Source organism: Mus caroli, unplaced genomic scaffold (assembly GCF_978045245.1).
Source record: "Mus caroli unplaced genomic scaffold, Mus_caroli_1 scaffold_8, whole genome shotgun sequence".
NCBI lineage: Eukaryota > Metazoa > Chordata > Mammalia > Rodentia > Muridae > Mus > Mus caroli.
In genome coordinates, this window is record NW_028227263.1 from 14,916,477 (window position 1) to 14,937,866 (window position 21,390).

At 48.7% G+C, this 21,390-nt stretch overlaps 1 protein-coding gene across 17 annotated transcripts in view; it reads right to left on the bottom strand.

Moving 5' to 3' along the window:
* The window catches only part of Tacc2 (transforming acidic coiled-coil containing protein 2), a 216,586-nt gene that overhangs the window by 9,868 nt on the left and 185,328 nt on the right, over window positions 1–21,390 (bottom strand). For 8 of the 17 annotated variants that reach the window (XM_085841258.1, XM_029479167.2, XM_029479156.2 and 5 more), the window contains 9 exons: window positions 19,666–19,945; window positions 15,156–15,217; window positions 14,064–14,179; window positions 12,411–12,582; window positions 11,032–11,172; window positions 10,097–10,186; window positions 3,407–3,550; window positions 2,846–2,922; window positions 1,140–1,183 (listed from right to left, as the gene is read on the bottom strand). In XM_085841258.1, coding sequence (XP_085697384.1) covers window positions 1,140–1,183; window positions 2,846–2,922; window positions 3,407–3,550; window positions 10,097–10,186; window positions 11,032–11,172; window positions 12,411–12,582; window positions 14,064–14,179; window positions 15,156–15,217; window positions 19,666–19,945 — 1,126 coding nt within the window. The remainder of the gene's footprint in view (window positions 1–1,139; window positions 1,184–2,845; window positions 2,923–3,406; window positions 3,551–10,096; window positions 10,187–11,031; window positions 11,173–12,410; window positions 12,583–14,063; window positions 14,180–15,155; window positions 15,218–19,665; window positions 19,946–21,390) is intronic. The other 9 variants (XM_029479160.2, XM_029479158.2, XM_029479164.2 and 6 more) reach the window with 5 other exon arrangements.

A 21,390-nucleotide genomic window follows, 5' to 3' on the forward strand; every position in this document is an offset into this window, starting at 1 on the left:
CCACCCACCTTCCCTGGGTGGTCATGTCACAGGTTGTCAACACAGAACATGAAATGTCTAGTGGGATCAATGTGGCTGAAACGTGTCTCAGTAACGTAAGCCACAATTAATCCTCCTGAGAGGGCCAGCCATTCAACCATTGGCCCTCCTGCTACTGCAAAGGCCACTGAGCTGTTCATTTTGGGGTCAGCTACAGACGGGTGGGACTCAAAAAGCCAAACATTTGCTACAGGGCTCTGTAAGCTTGTGCAGATCTAGGCTCAGTACATAAACTTGTATGCTTACCCCACAAATCCTTAGGTGGGAAAAAAAATCATTTTTAAAACTGATTATCATGAACCTAAGCAAATAAACAGATAGCTAGACATAAACCAACATGAAGACCAACTCCCCAAGACTATACAAACCTGGTCTTGGACTATCTCCAAGACTGTTTCTCATTATAGAGAAGGAGGATAGGGAGGGGGAGATGGAGAGATAGATAGTAACACAAGGAAGGGAGGAATAGAGGAGAGGAGAGAGGGAAGACGGAGGAAAGGAGGAAGGAAGGAAAGATGAAGGAAGGTACACAGGTCATTGTGTGTCATTTGCTAGTATAGGGCCGTCTTTCATTGCAGGCCTAAGCAATCTGTCAGCTCTGGCAGTCACGGATGCAGTGTTCTGATGGAGGTGTCACATCTCAGGGAGAGCTGGGATTGGCTACCAGGGTCTGGCAGCCGCAAGAGGAAGGGTACTGGGTAGGGAGTTGCTACAGGTTTCATGCTGGCCCTAAATCTACATGTTAAGGCTGTATGAGTAATCATGGACTCTAAACTAAGTTGGGGTTGAGAGGTTTTAATTCTATGCTTCCTGCAAGCAAAATCCAAAGCTCTCACCCAACCTATTGGCAAGACTCAGACTCCTTCCCAACACGGTGGATCACCTGGTTGGGTAAATGAGGTCTATGGAGATGCTGGGGAATTGTGACGTTGTGACGTACATTCTCCTGGCTATCCTCAGGGTACAGCCACAAGTGCGGCTGCTCTGGTCCCTGCCAAGGAACTCACTGCTCTTAGAGGAACTGGCTCTGAGCCTTGTGGCTGAAACCCACCCCCATCCCCCCTCCCCCCTCCCCTGAGCACTCTAGTCGTGACACCCACCGATCATCTGTGCGATGGTCTTCTCATATTCGGCCACGATTTTCCTGGAAGAAAGGCAAGGGAGCACTCAGCTATAGTAACAGGACAGTGTTAAATCTCTGCCCACAGGGGCGGGGGGTGTTACAGTGTAACCAGGGAACAGCAGCACAAATCCGGTCAGAGCTGGGCTCACACCCTCCGCACTCATCCCTGAGCTCCATCACTAAGTTCCTTCTCCCGGCATGCTCCTCTCAGTCCACCACGCTGTCCACTATGTGAACCAACGGGCCAGAGCGCCCCCGAGAGACTCACATCTCACTGCTCTCACGGGCTCAGCACTTTCCAGCTGGCTCATGGACATGGCGCTCATGGAAATTGCATAGACAATTTCCCCCCTGATCTCGGCTCTCTCGTTCCAAGTGTAGCCCAGGGTGTTTGCTTACTTCCTTCTCCTATTTCTGCCACCCAGAATCTGTTTCTCAAGTCTAATTCAAACGTTTCCCTCCCCAGGAAGCCTTTCTGATTGCTCTTGTAGCTCCCTAACATCCTTTCTGTATCTTCTTCCAAAGCCTCCGGAAACAGGAGCTAGTCACCTCTGATGGAGGAGACGTTCCTCAAGGTCTTAGGCTGCTTCTTGTCCCCTTGCATTTTTAATGACTTATTTGTTACTTTTATTTTCTGTGCATTGGTGTTTCACCTGAATGTATATTTGCATGAGGGTTTTGGATCCCCTGGAATTGGAGTTTCAGACAGTTGTGAGCTGCCATATAGGTGCTGGGAATTGAACCCAGGTCCTTTGGAAGAACAGCCAGTGCTCTTAAGTGCTGGGCTACCTCTCCAGTTCCCTCCCTTGTATTTTTAAACTATATATATATAATTAATTAATTTTGGGGAGTGGGTGTGTAAAACAGTTTCTCACCATGTAAACTTTGGCTGATCTAGAACTCCTTACATAGACCAGTCTAGCTCTGAACTCACAGAGATCTGCTTGCCTCTGCCTCCCAAGTGCTGAGAATAAAGGTGTGTACCAGCATTGCTTGGCAACTCCCCCAGATGAAAATATCAAGGTGTCAAGCATCCCTCTGCAAGAGCAGTCCTCTGAAGATGCAGGGTCTTTGACCATTCAATCCAGTCACCCAGAAAGTGACACCCATGTTGTGTGGAGAGGAGCGGAAAGAGCCAGAACAGTGCCTTCGGGAAGATGTGCTGGTGGCCTAGAAAACAGGCCCTGACTCTCATCTAGGTGTTTTGTTTCCTACTAGAAATGTATGAAGGAATGTGAGTCTGCTGGAGTTGAAGCAGGGGGACGCAGGACACATTTATCTCACTGGATTCTTTAACTCGTGCATTGTGTTATTCTAAAAACAGTTGTAGGAGATGAAGAGACACCTCAGCAGTTAGAACTTGTGCTGTCCCAGAAGACCCAGAACCCACAGTGGATGGTTCTCAAGCTGCAGCTCTGGGGGGATCAGATGCTTCTGGCGTCCAAGGGCGCCGGCATTCATGTGCACAAACCCACGCACAGACACACATCATTAAGAAGAATCAAAATATTTAAAAAATTAAAATCTCTTAAAAACCACCTATACAAAAATACTAGCCATGATAATAGAGAAAAGTGAACTTCTATAGAAAGCGTTACTTGGGGTAGGGACCACCTCAGCACAAACTGCCACGAAGCCAGGGAGCAGGGCTTCTAAGCAGCAGGAAGGCTGCACCCTACTGACCTCATTTCCACCACTTCCCGACGGCTTTCTTCATATTTATCCCTCCACTCTGAGACTTCTCTCTCCTTGGCGATGACCTAGGGTCAAGGAGAGAACAAAGGTAGATTCCCAGATGAGTGCAGTCTGTTCTGACCAAAGTCAGGATGCATCATACACACACGCGAGATTTCTCACCTAAAAGCAGGATTCCATCTAGAGAATTTCCCCAAGCAGGAGAAATCAAGACATCTCCCCCCACCCCCTCCAGCCCCGAGGAGCAACAAAGTATCTCTTTTATAGTGAGTTGGCCATGCCTGTTAGCTCCCCCTGCAACCCTTCCCCCCCCAAAACCCCGAGGAGCAACAAAGTATCTCTTCTATAGTGAGTTGGCCATGCCTGTTAGCATGGTGGCCAGGCAGATAAGAACTCCTGGGGTGTTGCTCACCTAGCCTGCAGTGTTTGGAGGACAGTCTGTCTCCAAAGACACCAGTTTCACAGGTAAACATAGTTATTGACACTGCAGACTGGGATCCTATCTGGATGTCAAGGACACGGTCCTTCCAGACACCACAGGTCCCGTACCTCTGCTCTGGCAACCTGGAGTGCAGAGTCCAGGTCGGGCTGCTGGAACAGAAGGCCTGGGGGTTTCTCCACCTCGGTGGACCCGATGCGGGAGTACAAGGCAGTTTTGGAGATGGAGACATCTGGTGGGTGAGCAGCTTCCCTCTGTGGAATGTTTTTTTCATTAGAGAGAGAGAGAGAGAGAGAGAGAGAGAGAGGTCAGTTACCACTAATGGCGTGACACACAAGGCTGCACACGTGGCCGTGAGCACCGCATTCACCCGCTCAGCTGCATGGTTTTGAAACAAAGAACATTGAAACTATGAGAAAATGCAAAGATTCATGGATGAGAGCAATGCCAGGTCCAGGCGGGGGATGGGAAGCGTTCATACCGCACATGGGCAGGCACACAAAGGGGCTAATGAGACGGCAGCCTTTGTAACTAGGAACCCTGTGGGCCCAGCCTGTCTGCGGCCTGCTTATCACCGCCATTTATCAGCCGCCGAGCCAGCTAGGCACTGTAAGTGAAGAGCGGTCATCATCCTGCCGGCCCCACTTCCAAAATAAAATCTTGCTGTGGGATGATACAGAACACTAGTCTATGCTGCCGAGTTTTCGATAGCTGAAGATTGGATCATTTTTGTACAACTGACCAACTGCCAAATCTGGTCGTGCTCACATGGCTCTGTTTAAAAGGATGTGATCCTGACAGAATCTGAAGCCTCCTCTTGTCAACCTTGTCAGCTCTGTCTGGGTTTGAAAGTGTGTTGCCATTAGGTCTGCTATTTAACAGCAAAGGGGAGAACTGGAGCCAATGACAATATCTATCTACTCTTCCTGATGAACCCTGCAACAAAGGCCATGCTGTCTGGCTCAACCCAACTGACAGGAGTTTGCAGCTCTCTCGTGTTCTGTAGGGTTCAGTTACGAGCCTCAGAGAAGCGAGGAGGGGACACATGGCTATTCTTCTATTTCACAGAACATTAAGCAACTTGTAACACAATTGAAACGCAGTGTTAGGAGCATCGTCAACCAGCATGGCCAGGCTCGTCCGCCTACTTCCACGGCAACGCAAACATCCGATGGACCCCTCTCCGTCCTATGCATTAACCTCATCGCTGTCATGGCTGCCAAGAAAGCTTGCACTACAGTTAGAACACAAGTCCATGCTACAGTGGGAGGTGGCGGTGGCCCGATGGGCAGAATGGGACTGCTGCTCCATCCTCAGAGAACAAACTGTGCACTGAGCAGAGCACAGTTATACAGAAAGAGGGGAGGAGGCAAGAGGGTGAGGATTGAGATGTGCTCCCGTGGTCCTGGGAAGGGGTGTTTATAACCAGCCTTACCTTGCCTCACTAAAGAATCGGGTTCTGAGGGCCTAAAGAAGAGAAGCACTTAGAAAATGCAGGAGGTACAAGAGCAATGGATAGGACTGGAGGTGACCATTTAGGAACCATTAGTGCTCACATGCAAGGTGCACACAACAGTTTAGTTGTCCTAGAAGAAAACTGCTGTGACCTGTATTCATTGTCCCTGCCTGCCCTTGAGGCTTTGAGCTCACCCTATATATTATCCCAACTCACTGAGTCTGCCTATCCCCAGCTCACTGACCCTGACTACCCCCAGCTCACTGGCTACTACCTACTCTCAAATGGTACCCACAGATCACCTGAATCTCACTGTCCAAAACTGCCCAGAAACCCCTGGGCTCACCTTCAATGACCCACCTTCAGAACCAAGAGCACACAGACCTGGTCAACCAGAGCATGGACTCCAGTCACATGTCAGATGGGATGCCATGATTATCTTTCTCAGTTTCTGGTCCCGGGGAAGGCCTAGGACATCTGCCTAGAACATAAGCTACCAGTCCCTCAGGAGAAAAAGCGCCTCCTGGTGGCAGGACAGAGGCTCTGCATGGAGGGCTTATCTTTGCTCTTGGCAATGGTTTATAGTGCCGCTTCTCTGAGGGAAAACACCTCAGTAGTAATGGGAAAATTATACCTGGAAATCACCATTTAACGGTTGTAGTAAGAAAAGCCCACAAACACAAAATTAGGAAGAGAACTTAAAAAGGAAAATCAAACAAACCCAATTCTTTTCACTTTAAATGTGCTCCTTAAAAGGGGGAGGGTAGCTGAGGAGATGGTTCAGGGGTAAAGAGCACTGGCTGTTCTTCTAGAGGACTCAGGTTCAATTCCCAGCACCTATAAGATGGCTCACTGTATCACTCCAGTGCCAGGGGATCTGACACCCTCTTTTGGCCTCTGTGGGCACCAGGAACACAGATACATGCATGCAGGTAAAACAACCACCATACAGGTAAAGTAAATTTTTAAAAATTTGAGAAAAAAAAATAAACAAACTTTCAAAATGAACAGAATTTTGGAGCTGCTAAACTCAGTCTGGTACTTCTGAAGAGAGGCTGGGTCTAAGTTTTTCAAAATGAGATTTAATTCAGCCTCAAGGTAAATTAACAGCTCCTTGCAAGGCAAGGGAGAAAGGAGTTGATAATGAAAATGAACTTCACATCAGCACAGGGCAGGAGCTAAATATGACCAAGGAGCATATCAGAAATTATGAATCTGCCCGATGTCCTTTGTAAAACCAGAGAGACTTCTAAACGGGTGCAAAGGAGTCAGACCCCGTAGTGACATCCTTCATCCACCGCCTTGGCGTTTTCAATCTGAGAACAGCTCCGGGACCATCTCGCTCCCTGCTCCCTACAGCTGCTTGCATGATAATGAACTCCAGAATTCACTCCTTGGCTCTTCCTTTCAGCCATGAATGTTTTCAAGTGAAATTAAAAGGTCTCTTGCTAAGACGTTAAGGGTAGTTATTTTTAAACCCAGCTTCATTTCTCACAATCCCAGTCTTGCTGCTTCACGTGGGCCAAGAGGCCACCAGAATCCTATTTACTAAATGTGAAGTGGTCACAACCTTTGCCGCCACCTTCAACCCTCTACTGGCTTTTACAAGCTGGAAACTGTGAGGTTCCTCAGGCCACTATCTCTCCCTCAGACTCCTGAGTCTGTGTGCCTCCCATTGGCCTTGACAGTAAGAGTCCTGTCACGCACTCAGGCCCATTCTTCTCCTTGTGACTGCCCCTTATCACCAGGCCCTGGGCGATGGGGGCAGGACATCATTCATGATCAAGGCAAGATTTCTGCCCCCAGAGCAGTCAGAGGCAAACTCAGATTTGAGGCTTGGGGAGCCATGAGGGAGGGCCAGGGACCAGGAAACCCAAGCTAAGGCTCAGGGCCTTGTGAGGTAGCTGGGTCCTGTGGCAGCATCCAGGCAGAAGGACCTCGGCCAGATGTTCCACATCCAAAGCAGACAGTTCCCAAACCGAGGATCTACAGGCACTTGTGAGGCACCTGGCCCCACACCTCAGTCCCACTCCATGGAAGGCCTCAGTACCAGACATCAACCAGCTGTGCCTGCCCCCATCAATCCTCGGCCTCCCAGTCTGTAAAACACAGGCTCCAGCTACAGATTCCGAAGTTAGAGAACAAACAGGCCCACCAGCCAGTCCTCTGTCACTCTTCCTCAGACTGTTCTTGTGGCTGCCAGGGATATGCCTCAACTGTGGACTCAGCATCAAATGTGGAGGGAAGGAGTTACAGTTGTTAGAGGCTCATGAGAAGCCCAACAGGAACGATGCTGGCTTCTTACCAATAATAAACACGGTCCCTGACACGATTCTCTGCTGCTTGACAAGAATACTCTCTGTCCCTGACCCCATTCTTGCTCCAGCTCAGGACCACTCTAGGTAAGGTACCTGCTCATCTAAGCCAGGTCTCTCTCAGGGTAATTACACACAGGACTCCCCTCTGTGTGGGAACCGTTCCCAACCTAAAGCTGCCTGTTGGTATAGTCAGGACCCTAAGTTGCCAGAACACATCTTTCCATCTTCATCACGGGTCCCCCTTGTCAATGAAAGCCAACAGGCACAGAGATCAAAACCAACTTGTCATGAATGCAGAGCCTGCCAACACACCCTGCTCCCCATACCTTGGGAGGCCAGAGATAGGGGCTCTGAGGATGGAATCCAGGCTGCTGCACTGTGTACTCAGAGCGAGTACTCAGGCCCACTCCCTGGGGACACACGGGACTCAGCACCAGCAGAAGCACATGGCGGGTGGGGGGAATGGAATAAGAAGGCCACAGCCCTGAGGGAGTGGGACGGGGAGCTACTGTATGAAAAATACATATTTTCATTAATAAAGCAGGGGTAGGGGTGGTGAACATGACTTTTGGGAAGGGGAAAGGGGTAATCCAGGAGGAGTTGGAAGGCCGAATATGATCAAAAAACACTGTATGCACATAGGATGTTCTCGAAGAAGAAAGCATGATAAAATAATAAAAAGAAAGAACTCCATAGCCCAACACCAGAGCCTCAGCTCCGTTTCTAACTGAGTCTGGGAAGGAGGGCACATGGCTTCTCACTGCAGTTCCGTGGAGGCTGACCCAGCTCTGTCCACCTCAAAGCTGCTCTAGGGAACAGCTGATTTTTCATCCCCTTAAAATTACATCTTTCCTCCTAAGTGATTCTATGTGTTGCTGCCAAGAAAATAGGACCACATCACCCTCATCTGAGATGCCAGGCAACCTGGACCCACAGCTCCGTGCTCTATACAGCCCTCCTCTGGTTCTGAGGCAGAGAGGGCACTATGCACAGACACAGGAGAGAAGCCCACAAGGGGGCTCCCTACAGTGAGGTCAACAGCGCCCCAGGAGAGGGCTGGTTATAGCAGAAACATCTAATTTCTTTCTATGCACCATGGTTACCAGGTATTTCCCCAAAGTGATACAAGCTATCCAGTAAATGCTCCCCCCACCCTGTGAGGGCTCTAGCTCTTCCTGGACAGAAACATCCCTCAGTGCACACATCTGAGCCCATTAGAAGGTGACTAGAGCTTTCTCGTGGCTTATACTCTGTGAGTCTGTGTGGCATTGCTGTGTAAATAAAAACTAGAACAGATGTTCTGAGGCTGCCAACTCCAGCAAATCCTTAGAAGGAGACAGGGTGCCCGTCTCCCAGGAGGCCTTGTACTAAGCCTGAACTACCACTTGTCAGCATGTGCCCAACTGGACTTCAGTAATCTCCAAGACAGGAATACACTTTACGTACAGTGGACACGCTCTGGGCAATTCACTTGTCTTAATTCTCTTCTGCAAACAGTCAAGAGAGAAATCTGGTAGGGATGGGGTGTAGGGGTGGTCCTCTCCTGAACGGGACTTTCAGGGCACTTCAACTCAAATGTACACTTTGGCTACAAGAACAAGGACACCCCTGATTTCCGTTTACATTTGTGTCTCTGCCCTGTGTGCCACTGTTCCCAGTCTGGACACCCACATTGTGCTTGCCTCCTGTCTTCAGGGGTGGGACTTGATTTGGGAATATACCTATCGAGACAGAGCAGAGCTAGGATTTCTGTTCCTAGACCATAGCTGGGAGTGTCTCTGCAAATGACCTACAATGTGAGGTGGGGACAGGCAGGCAGGTTCTGCTGGTGACCCCCATTCTAGTCCCCACAGGTTGGTGAACTCTGGATATGTGGCCCATTTCCTGATCTGTAAAGTGGACTTAGCTCTGCTTTCCCAGGAGAGGTACTGTGAAGATCTTATTGGGCTCCCTAGATGATAGCTGCCGCTTTTGCTAACTGCACACTGGAATATGTCAGGTGTGCAGGTATGAAGCTGCACGTGCAGTCTTCGCCTCTACAGGCAAACTCACTCCGATTAGTCTCATCTCAGAGACTGAAAAACTGAAGCTCGGCAAGGCTTCCTAAGTCATTCAAGGTTTAAATAAAGCAGGGATCTAGTCCTGGTCGGACATACAGTTCCCTGGGCTGGCCAAACTCAGGGTTGGGCAGACAGTGGGACTGGAGCCACAGCTCACTGGCAGCACGAGGGTGAGGTACCAGCTACATGTCATCACATGTCACACAGTTAAGAATTACTCCCAAGCTTTCTAGGCGAGAAGACTGAATGTCCTACCAACGCCATACGCCACTCAAAAATCAAGGGCAGACACACTCTGGTCTGTGAAACAAATGGTCTGCTACCCCTTCTATGGGAAACAAAACAAGACAAAAAAACAAGTATTTTCCTGGAATAAGCCACTTCTCTGCTTACTGCCCCATCTGTATTGGCAACACAGTGACAAAGGAGAGGGCAGTGACAGAGATGGCAGAGCCTACAACCCGAGATGTTTACTATGGCTCTTTATTCTTGTCTAACTCACCATCTAGTATCTTGGAGCAAGTCTTGTTTTCAATTCCTACTTATCACTGACTCTTAGTAAAGTTGGATGGAATCTTCTAGAAAACAGAAAAGTTACAAATCACTTTGTCCCATAGAGAGACAAAGGGTATCTGTAGGAAAGGAAGAATCCCCAAGGGGAACCTGGTGAACCAGTGCTAACCAGTTTTACATATAACTAGTCTACCACCTTCTTCAAAGCCCTTTTAGTCCCCTGTGGTACATGATACCTTCTCTCACTCTCCTATGCTTTGCCGCGCTACCTCATCCCCACACATGCGCTCAGTGTGTGTCTGTGTAAGTGTCACACTTTCAGCTTCAGAGAAATCACACTTCACGGGACAGCCACAATGCCCGCCTGGCCAATGGTTAGCAAAGCAGCCCTTGGAACCCCGTGGCACACACAGCATTCCCAGAAGGCAGCGCACTGCAGCGGCAAACTGGTACCTTGGTGTCCTGGCGGCTGCGGGAAGCCAGGGCGATCTGCCTGGCCAGCTTCAGGGCTTCTATCCGCATGACAGCAAACTCTAACTCCTCCTGCCCGAGGGGTGGGGGTGAGCACACCATAGGGAAATGCATCAAGACAGACAGAAGGATCTCCACATCCAGGAATGAATGTGCCACACGAAAGCATGACAGGTACTTGTGGAAAAACATACGCTCCGCTCTCTCTCACAACCAATACCTCAGCAGATCATGAAATTAAGGGTTTAATTTCCTTTTTAAGAAAAAAAAAATCACCCCTTTGAAGGTCTGTCAAGAAATATCACATAGTCGAATGTGAGCTAATTTTCAAAACAGAATGGTAATTTTTACTATACTGTATTCCTTGGTGTCTTTCCTTTTGTTTTTTTAAAGTTGGCCAGCACTGGCCATGCATTTCTCAGAGGCCTGTTAACAGTCTCTCTGTGTCTGCCTCACTTCCTGGTGGAAGGCATGGTAATATGAATGGTCAGATTGCCACTGTGGCGATAACTACGCCGTTCCAGGTGTAAAACCGAGTCCAGATGTTATCTCGATGGGAATCTGGGATTGTCTCCTGTGCTTAAACAGCTTGGCCTGGCCTGATACCTCTGCTTTAGTGAGTAAGTCATAAATAAACACTGTCTCTGGGGCTATCAATACATCTGGAAAATGACTATCGGGACCAATTCCCCAATAGAAATAGAAACAGTCCATTTGGTACTTAATCACACAATTTTTATAATTCTGGCATCCTGGATCTAGCACACACATATATCAGTGTCTGAGAGGAAACCACTGGTTTGGAACATTCCCAGCATTGCCTCATTAGGTCCTGCTTCAGCTCAATTTGGCTCAGAGGTTCATTTTCTACTGAGGTTTTGACAAACTCCAAAAAAGGTCACATGTGGGCTACAAACCTGAAGTTTCTGGGCAAATACTGGGGGGTTCTTTTCTGCTAAGTCAGGCTCCAGATAGCCAAGTGCACCACAGAGAGAGGCGGGATGGGCCAGCCTGCTGAGGAGGGCATCTGCAGAAGCAAAGGCACCCTCTGGAGCTGTCTGAAGGCCGGCGGCAGAGAGGAAGACGGAAAATAGAGGAGAGTAGAAAGATATTGATTTCAAGCAAGAACCACACATCCATACACAGCACAGTGCTGCATTAAGACTAAAGAGAACATCAATTAGTGGATACTCTTGACTGCCATAAGGACCGTGACTAGAGGGGGCCCAGCCCCCTCTCCCAAGAGCAGAGCCTCTGATCCCAGCCCTCCCCACCCCCAACAGCCCCATAGCCCACCCTACCCTTGTTCCCAGTGCAGAGGGAGTCACATAATTTGTATTTGGAAATCTCCTTGGGTGGGAGGCAAAAGTAGTTGATGCGTTTTCAAAATGCCAACATAGTTCATCAAAGAAACACCACCGAGATGAAGTATCAAGGGAAGTAAGGCTTGAGTAAGGGCCGCTTTCAATAGTGAGAAGATGATTTCAAACAGAAAAGTATCTCCTAATAGATTAGAAAGACTTCCAAATCAGAGGGCAGCTTTGCCGGAGACGAACCAGGGGCAAGCCTGCCTGCCATGGTATTTATATGCTAGATCGATTCACATGTAGACCCTTTTATTGTTGACTAATTGCGTTTCTGGTATCCAACCCAGTGTCCAACCGACACACACATAGCAGGTGCCCTGTAAATGTCTGTAGCAGGAGACAGATCCAATTGCCTATACAGAACAAAAGCCACGCACTAAAATCGGTATCTCAAACCTGGCTGATGACGGTTAGGAGGGGGGCGGGGTGAAAGAAGTCAAAACATAATTGTTGGTTTGTGAAAGACACGTGGAAGACCCTCCTGTGGATACCGAACACTATAGGGAAAGCACATGTGACATGCAGGGAACAGTGACAGCTCAGGGCTGCGGATCCTGCGAGGCTTCAGGAGAGCTGGGGAGAGGAGACGTTGAAGTTCTAGACCATGAACAAGAGAAAATCTCCTATCCCGAGACCCAGTGGAAACACAGCTGATCCCCCAAAGGAGGACATTCCTCTCTCTCTCCCCTTCTTTGCCTTGTTCTACAGGCTATGGAAGCCGGGGCTTGCCCATCAGTCCAGTTTCAAGGAAAGAAACATGGAAACCAAGCCTTAACAAATAAAGCACTTGACTGAGAACTGCAGTCATCTCAGGAGAAATGAATTCCCTCACGGTGAGATGTGGGGTCTTCTAGGCTATGGTCCAGGGGCCTGGTGAATGAGTGACCACCCGAGAGGGTCCAGCCACGGAACCCCTCGGCAACACTTACGATTTCAATTGCTTCTGCTGGGGTGCCCAAGGCCATGGCCTCCAGCTCCTTCTGGGAGGGCTTCTCGGGCACCTGCAAGAGAGGCTCCTGACTGGAGGGCAGACCTCTTGCGACCGGATGCTGGAGCTTTGTGGCTGCATTCACAAGGGCTTCGGTGTCCTCAAAACTCGACCTGAGGAAACAAAGTCAAACGTCAGGGTCTTCTCCTCAGAGACTCACTGAAGTCTATTAGGAAGCCCTGGCTAAAGATATACCCCACAAGTCTGTGTCCGAGAGACAAAAGCCATGTCTTCACTGGCCATCCATCTATAGGCAAGCCTTAGTCCAGCCATGTTTAAGGGTCAACTGACAAGGGAGGCAGAGAATACAGATGCCTCTGTCAAGAAGACCGAGCCCTGGAGTTTAGGGACTAGCCAGTTGCTTGCTTGTATACTCTGAGGGAAGGCTGTATATCACACCCACTTTCCTTTCGTGCACCTTTGAGGAGATGAAGTAAGATGCTGTACGAATGCAAAGCTTTCGTCACAGTGCCTGCCTTATGGGACTACTCCTGGAGGTGACATCACCCATCACCAACACCTGATCATCTGGACAGATCTCTGCAGGGCCACAGTAAGTCTCAGAAACCAAAGCAAGAGCGTCCCATCCAGCTCAGTGACAAAGCAGGCATCTGGTCTTAGACGGGAACCCCCCTCGCCCAGATGAGAGAGCAACGCTTCCTTCATACTTCCCCTGTCAAAAACTACACCATTTAGAACGTAGACCCTGGCACATGCAAACAGTGACACTCACATTAATAAGAAATATCTGTACTTTACATTTATATCTGCACTTTACATGTGCCAGGCACTCTGACATGGCTTTCCCTACATCATCTCCTAGAAACCAGGTTCCCTGTGTTCATCACTTGACTCCTTTAATCTCCCTAAATCCCTAGAGTCTCTTTATTCCTCTCACTTTACACACGGGGAAACTGAGGTACCAGGATGCCCAAATAACTCCCACGAGAGCTGGGACCTAAGGTCTCAGTGTTGTACCACACTGACCCTCACTGGACAGATGACAAAGCTGAGTGTAATTCATTCTCTCTCTCTCTCTCTCTGTCTCTCTCTCTCTCGCGCGCGCGCGCGCGCGCGCGTGTGTGTGTGTGTGTGTGTGTGTGTTTGTGTGTGTGTGTTTGTGTGTGTGTATGTGTGTTTGTGTGTGTGTATCTGTGTGTGTGTGTGTGTGTGTGTATGTGTGTTTGTGTGTGTGTATCTGTGTGTGTTTGTGTGTGTGTTTGTGTGTGTGTATGTGTGTGTGTGTTTGTGTGTGTGTGTGTATGTGTGTGTGTGTGTGTGTGTGTGTGTGTTTTAGAGGGTGCTAAGTCAGCACATACACACACACACATACACACACACACACACACACACACACACACACGCGCGCGCGCGAGAGAGAGAGAGAGACAGAGAGAGAGAGAGAGAATGAATTACACTCAGCATTCAAGGGCCCTGGGCCTAGAAGTGATGTGTCCATGCTGTTGTGGAAAGACGAAATTATGGGCTACCTGCAGACATGCAATGGAATAAAGTCAGAGTAACAGAGGGAAGGTATACAAGGACTTGGGGGCCACCGGCCCGAGACACAACTCTCTCATCGTACAGGTCATACCCTGAACATGGAGTTGGGGAATCCGACATCCGGACTGGAGGAGACTTGACGGGGCTCTCCTGAGGAGTGTCAAACATAAGGTACAAGGCCTGCTTCTTCGGAGTGTCATCGTCCTGCTGCAGGAATCAAAGTCACACATACATTAGCTGGGTGCAGTGACCTGAGTATGCCACCCAAGTGAAGGAAGCACTGGTCCACAGGGAACAAATAAGCCTTCAGTTTTCTCAAGTTCTCGAAGGAGAGGAGAAAGCAAGAGGTAACTAGGAGAGGGCCAGGAGGGTGGAAGGGAGGGAAGGGCTGTGGAGACCTAAGGTGCTGCCATGTGCCCTCGTCAGACCTCAGCACGCATGGGTTACAGGGGCAAATGCCAGCACTGAGGCTGCGGAGCCAGCCAGCCATGCTTTCAGCCCTCACATGGGAATAGCGGATGGCAGCACGCTGACCCCAGTGCTGAGCGCTGCCGCTAGGGCCTATGGAGGCTTAAATGAGACGTTCCCAATCTCGTGCATTTGAATACTTGGTCCTCAAATGATGGTGTTTGGGAGGTTTGGGAGGTATGGCCTTGCTGGAGGAAGGTATGTTACTGGAGGTGGGTTCTGAAGGTTTAAAGACTGCTTCTTGCTTGCAGTTTATGATGTGCCTCTGATCTCCTGTCATGGACTCTGACGCTCTGGAACATAAGCCCAAATGAACTCTTTCTTCTGTAGGTTCACTCGGTCATAGTGTGTTATCACAGTGACAGCAAAGTAACTAGGGCAGACCCCAAGGAAAGAGACAGAAAGGACAAACAAGAAGGCTTCTTTTCTCCTTGGCTGAGCAGGAGGGCCATGAGCAGACACCATAACCAGGGCTGAGGCTCACACCCTGGGAGTCCATCCATGGTCAAGGCCGATAAGAGAGCTCAGGTGGCTTTGGGCACTGATTGTACAAAGTGTGACTAACAGGGAGGAGTCACCAGTAAGGTGATCATACTAGTGTTCCAAGGCCTGGAGCAATGAGCCTAGGAACGAGGACTGGCATCTCTATGTGATGGGACAGCTCTGAGGGACCCCACAGAAGCCCCTGCCAGGCCAGTGTACGGGAGGAACTCACAGGTAAGGAGGAGCCAAGCTTTTCCATGTATTCAATTTCATAGGAGTTTCTGTAGTCCAGCTCTGAAAACAAAAATGATGAGGCAAGATGAGTACAGGGGAAAGAAGGAAGGACCTGACCCAGACGAGCACTCAGGGGCCATCACTGATAGAGTCCTCAGATCCTGCCCTCAGAGAGGCACGGTTCAGTTGTTTTCAGTCTGTAAGCTTTCTGCTGGTAGGAGTTTTGGCCCTTGGAAATGTGAACAAAACCCACGGAAATGAAGCCATGTGTCCACACACAGGTCAACAATGGGCAGATCCAAGAGTGCAGTTTGGAAGGCACACGTGCTTTGGGGTCTCCTCTTCTAACTCTCAAAAGCTGCACATAGAATGGCATGTCTCAGAGACATCTGGGAACTATATTGTACCTGTCCCTCTCTATGGGACATGGAGCCCCACAGGGACATCAGCAGCCCCTCGCTGACCCCTGAGAACTCCAGAACACTCCTCTAGCTTTGCTTTGTCAGTTGCTCATTCCCCCCAGTGCTGCTAGTAGCTTTGAGGCTTATGTCTGACATTTTGAGAGAATATCTTACTAAAGCTGGTTTTAGGGATCTCTCTCTCGAGGACCTGTAATCTGTTACTTGGTAGAGTCATGTGGGTTCAAGGCCTGCCTGGGCTACAGTTAGGTTCCAAGGCAACCTGGGCAACTTAATAAGGAGACATGCCTCAAAATGGGCTGGGGGTGTAGCTCAGTGGGAATTCTTGGCGAGAATACACAGCGCCCTAGGTACCTTCCTAGTACATGGATGGATGGAAGGAAGGAAGGAAGGAAGGAAAGAAGGAAGAAAGAAAGAAAGAAAGGAAGGAAGGAAAGAGGGAGTCTCATCTGCATTACATTCTAAACCACACAGAATAAAGTCAAGCGCAATTAGCCCCCTCTCTCATCAGGCCACACCAGGTTAGGAAGAGCTCCATCATCAGCGCCAAGTGGCTCATTGTCTTTACAACTTCAGAGACGGCCGAGCCACTGAAGGATCGGGTTATTTACTGAAGAGGTCCATAGTTATTTTTAGAATCCTCTCATGTCCAAGGACCATTTTGGAGACTTACTCCAATAGTAGGGCATCTCGAAGCAAAGAGGACCTAGCTAATCATTAGAGTTTTGTTAGGGAATGTCCTGGCAAAAAGATGAAGGGTCTTCATTTCTAGGAGCAGCAAAATCAACTGACCAGCCTTCTCTGAACTCACTTGATTCAGCGACAAAATTAACATCGAGTACCATGCTGTTCTGGGTAAAATGGCAAGGTACTGGTAGTTCAGACCTTTAAGCCCAGAGCTTGAGAGGCAGAGGGAGATCCTCTGTGCATGTGAGACCAGCCTGGTCTATAGAGCCATTTCCAAGATAGCCAGGGCTACACAGAGAAACCCTGTCTTGAAAATCTAAACCAAACCAAACAATAACTACAAAAAGACAAGGTATAACACAAAAGCCCTACAACGGGTTGCACGAATGTGAAGAATCATGAGCAGACTTACTGTTACTCATTCTAACATTTCTCTCTGAACACAGGTGATTGTTTTTTTTTAAGGGAGATGGATAGACAGAGAGCCTGGAGAAGTAGGAGAAGACTATACTCACCTACAAACATAGTACCCACCCAGATGGACACCTTGCCCTCTGCTGGATGTAGGAGAAAGAGCTGAAGCAAGTGTGTATAAGAAGGTGGTACTACCACATGGCTATGCAGATCTGCAGGTCTAAAACCAATTGCTCTGGGCTGCAGAGGTGGCTCAGTAGTTGAGAACATGCAACGCTCTTTCAGAGGATGAGATCTGGTTCTCAGCACCCACACTGGACACAGGCTCACAATGGCCTGTTACTCCAGCTTTTGGGGATCTAATGTCCTCTGGATTCCAAGGGCACACGCACAATGCACAGAAACTCATCTCAGCACACATTGACACACAAATGAAAACAAGTACATTGAGAACAAAATAAAAGCAACTGCTCTCCGGGTTTCCTGGTCCTAAGGCAGGTAAGGTCCTAGAGACAGGCTGGCCTAACACTTCCTAATCTTCTGCTTAGAGGCCAGGTTTGTTTCCATGCCACCAAACAGTGCAGAAGAGAAGGGCATTCTTTAAACAGGAGAGCACACAGAACTGTCCATCAGAGAGTGTACTCACCGGGAGATTATGGAGGTGACAGGCAACCCAAACAAGACAGTGCAATTCTGTGGGTACTTGCTAAACTACTGTCCTCTGGGGTTTTGAAATAGCAAAGACAACTTGAAGCTCTTCAGTGATGCTTGTGCACCCAGGTAGGAAGGAACTAGCTCACCCCTTCATCCTACAAGAAGGCAGGAAGCCTGATTTATCTTCACCTAAACAGCAGAAAAGAACTACGAAACCGCACGGACCAGGCATGTGGGGATCTCGCCAGGCCCTCTCAGGGCAAAGCTTCTGTTCCCTCAGTCTTAAAAGTGGGGACTACAGGATCTACCACAGAGCTCGGAGAAAATGAAGCCCTGTATACAAAATAACAGTCCCCGCTTTGCCTCTCTCTCCTATAGAATTACCATTGTTGTGAATGTGTGCTCCAATAGTAATTATGATGTCTAACCCAGTAATTCCTTCTTCCTGTGGTTGGTGACTTCTGTATGATGAAGTCTCAGACCACAGCTGCAGCCCTGAACTGATTCATTCTGAGATTCACAGCAGCACCCCAGATGTCTGATGTGCGGAACAAGAGGGAAGACATGATGAGAGGGTTCTATATCCAGGGTGCTTCACAGAGATGAACACGGCAGGGCCAAGGCCTCCGAAAGGCATGGTGTCATCACATGGATGGGATCTGTCACTCAACTGTTAAAATGGATGGTCACTTGCCAAATCTTTACTGATGTTTTCTCAGTTAGCAGGTTTAAGAAAGTTTTGTTTCAAAGTTAGATATATTCCTATTTGCTGAATTTTCTCTTTCTGTCTGTCTGTCTGTCTGTCTGTCTGTCTGTCTCTCTCTCTCTGTGTGAAGGCATGTGCATATGAATATTCATGTGTGTGAATATGGATGTGTGTACAGCACAGTGTATACATGGGTGTCAAAGGACAAGCTTAGTTGTCATCCCATGTTTTCCACTTGTTTGAGGTGGGTTTTCTTGTTTTGTTTCTTTAGATGAAAAATGACAGATCATCTGACCACTACACTTCCTGAGATTCTCCTGTCTCTGCCCCCATCTCTCTGCTGGAGTACTATGATGCTTGTACTGCGCATGCGCATCCGGCTTTTACAGGGGTTCTTGGAATTTGACCCCAAGTCCTCATACTTGCACAGCAAACACTTCGACCCACTGCGTCATCTCCTTAAGCTTTCCCCATTTGCTGAACTTTTGTAGAAACAATTGTCAGAAAGTTTAGTGAACTGTCTTAGTTCATGACCAACACAATTCCAAGCCCAAGCTGGCTTCTAAATGTTTCTTTTCTTTTCTTTTCTTTTCTTTTCTTTTCTTTTCTTTTCTTTTCTTTTCTTTTCTTTTCGTTCTGGTGTTTAGAAGGCTCTTATCTAGCTCAAGAGAGGTGAGCCAGCAGGGAACTGGAGATGCTACCCAAGTGGCTTTTTTCCCTCCTCAGGTCCCTCCCTATGCAGGTGACAGCTGCTGTTTACCTGCCCTGGCCTTGCATTTCTTTGATCTCAAACCCATCTTCAGCTCCTATGATGCTCATAGTAGTGTGGAGACATGGAAGGGAACTAGTTGTTGCTTTCAGTAAGCACACAGCCCAGTAATGAACACAAAATGCACAAACTTCTTCATCATGATCTTAAGAGGTCCCAGATCAAGCATTAAGGGAAAGGAGTAGATATCCAGGCAAAGGCTGAGACAGGCAAAGGTGGGGAAGGAGGGTGAACTTCTGGTTCTACTGTCTCTACCTTCTAGACGGCTGGGAGTGTAGGTGTGTGCCACTAGTTGTTTATGTAGTAGAGAATGTTTATGCAAAATGCACTCTGCCAAGTGAGAACACGCTAGCCCTAAGATATATGACTCATTCAAACCCAACAATCAGAGAGAATGCAGAAACTGAATACACAGCATAAAGATAGACACCAAGATAAGACAAGTGCCTGGGACCTCCAAATGCAATCAAGTTCTCAATAGCAAGCAGGGGTGGGGGTGGGGGTGTAAGCCTCTGGTTCCAGGCTTCATTAAAATGGGTGGTCATACTGGCCACCCATCCTGTGGGGGACATGAACAATGTTGGTACCAGAAGACCCAGAGGTGGGGTGACCTGCAGTCAAAGATCAGTGTGAAAGATGTCCCTTTGGAGCAGCAGCGCCTTTCAAAGCTACAGAAGGTATCCAAGCCATACAGCCAAGAACAAGCAAGTGAGGGTTCAGATCTGGGCTAGAGGGTTCTAGTCTGGTTCTCAGCAGGCATCATAGGGTCAAGGGACAGGTGCTCTCAAGCCATAGCTTTGCATACAGTAGGAGGCGTGCAGACTGTCACACGGGTAATGGTTACCTGGCTGGCAAGTACCTTTTCTGGCTCTTGGCCCCCTAGGGACAGTATTCTCCAAGGCAAGGTGTGGGTCTGGCTGGCCACCGAGTTGCTTACCCTCTGAGGGTGAATTGAATTTGGTCTCATTTACAAAGTTAGACAGGTCCGAGGGCTGAGGGAAGTCCTGTTTGTCGGCATCCAAGTCCACCGTCATACACGTCCACTTCTGGCTAGTGACTGCTAGCTTCTCCTCATCTGTGGCATGAACCACTGTAGAGATTGCTGAGGGTGCTTCCGGCGTGGCAGCTGGAGTGGGGTCCTGTGAGGAGATGAAGCAGCCTTTTCTTTCACCCAGACTCCTGATCAGAAGCCATGCCCCACAAGCCAGGGAAACCCCTCCATCTGTTCCCTGGAAACTCTGATCCACAAGGCCTCTCAAGGAAACCCCTTCTCTCCTCTATGGATCTCTTTTACTGATGGTTGAGTGACTATGGGCTATCAAAATTAGCTAATTAGGGATGGGGATAAAAAAAAATTAGTTAATTAAATTGTTAAGTTTTAGGCTGGAGGAATGGCTCAGAGGTTAAGAACACTGGCTGCTCTTCCAGAGGTTCTGAGTTCAACTCCCAGTAACCACATAGTGGCTCACAACCATCGGAAATGGGATCTGATGCCCTCTACTGGTGCATCTGAAAACAGCAACAGTGTATCCAAAAATAAAATAAACAAACAAATCTTAAAAAAAAACAACAAAACCTGGACATGGTGACTCCTATCTGTAATCCTAGCATTTGAGAAGCCGAGGCAGGAGGACAGTTGGGACTGTGAGACTAGGCTGAGCTATAGCGTAGGACTCTTTCTGCAAGGTCTAGAGATGTGGCTCCGTGGTATGGTGCTTACCTTACGGGGGGCACAGCCCTAGGTTCAATTCGCACCACCCCCACCCCCACCAAACCTCATACAGTGGCTCACACTGTGATCTCAATACTAAGAGACTGAGGCTAGCCTGGGCTATGTAATAAGTACCAGGCCAGTCAGAGCTACAGTGAGACCCTGCCTCAAAACAAAACAACAAGTCTCTATCTTGGTTGTCGGAGACAGGCCAGTTAGTTTAACTGTAGTACCAGCAACACTAACAGTCATCACTCCAGTCCTTTTGAAGAGAGAAGGGGGTTTTACTGCCATTGTACAGGGCAGAGAGAACTCAGGAAGAGCTACGATTGGACCTCAAGTCTCCAATGCCTGGAGCTAAGGTCCTAGTTCCACCTGGTCAACCAGTGAAGCTGGCCTGGATCTGAAGAGCAACTTGTCTTACCACCCAGAATGGTAGCAAGCCTGCCTGAGGATTACCTTCCTCGGTCTATAGAGAGTTGAATGAAGACATGGCATGGGCTTGTTAGAAGCACAGCTAAGAGGGAAAGATTTATTTTATATGTGTAAGTGGTATGGGTGTGTGTGTGTGTGCATGCGCTCACACAAGCAGTACCCACAGAGGCCAAGAGAGGGTGTTAGAACCTTTGTACAGACAGTTGTGAACCACCATGTGGGTGTTGGGAGCGTGTGCCTGGTATGTGTGCACACACAAAGCAGCATTAAAACTCCCTGCTCGGGGCTGGTGAGATGGCTCAGTGGGTAAGAGCACCCGACTGCTCTTCCGAAGGTCCAGAGTTCAAATCCCCGCAACCACATGGTGGCTCACAACCCTCCGTAACGAGATCTGGGGCCCTCTTCTGGAGTGTCTGAAGACAGCTACAGTGTACTTAC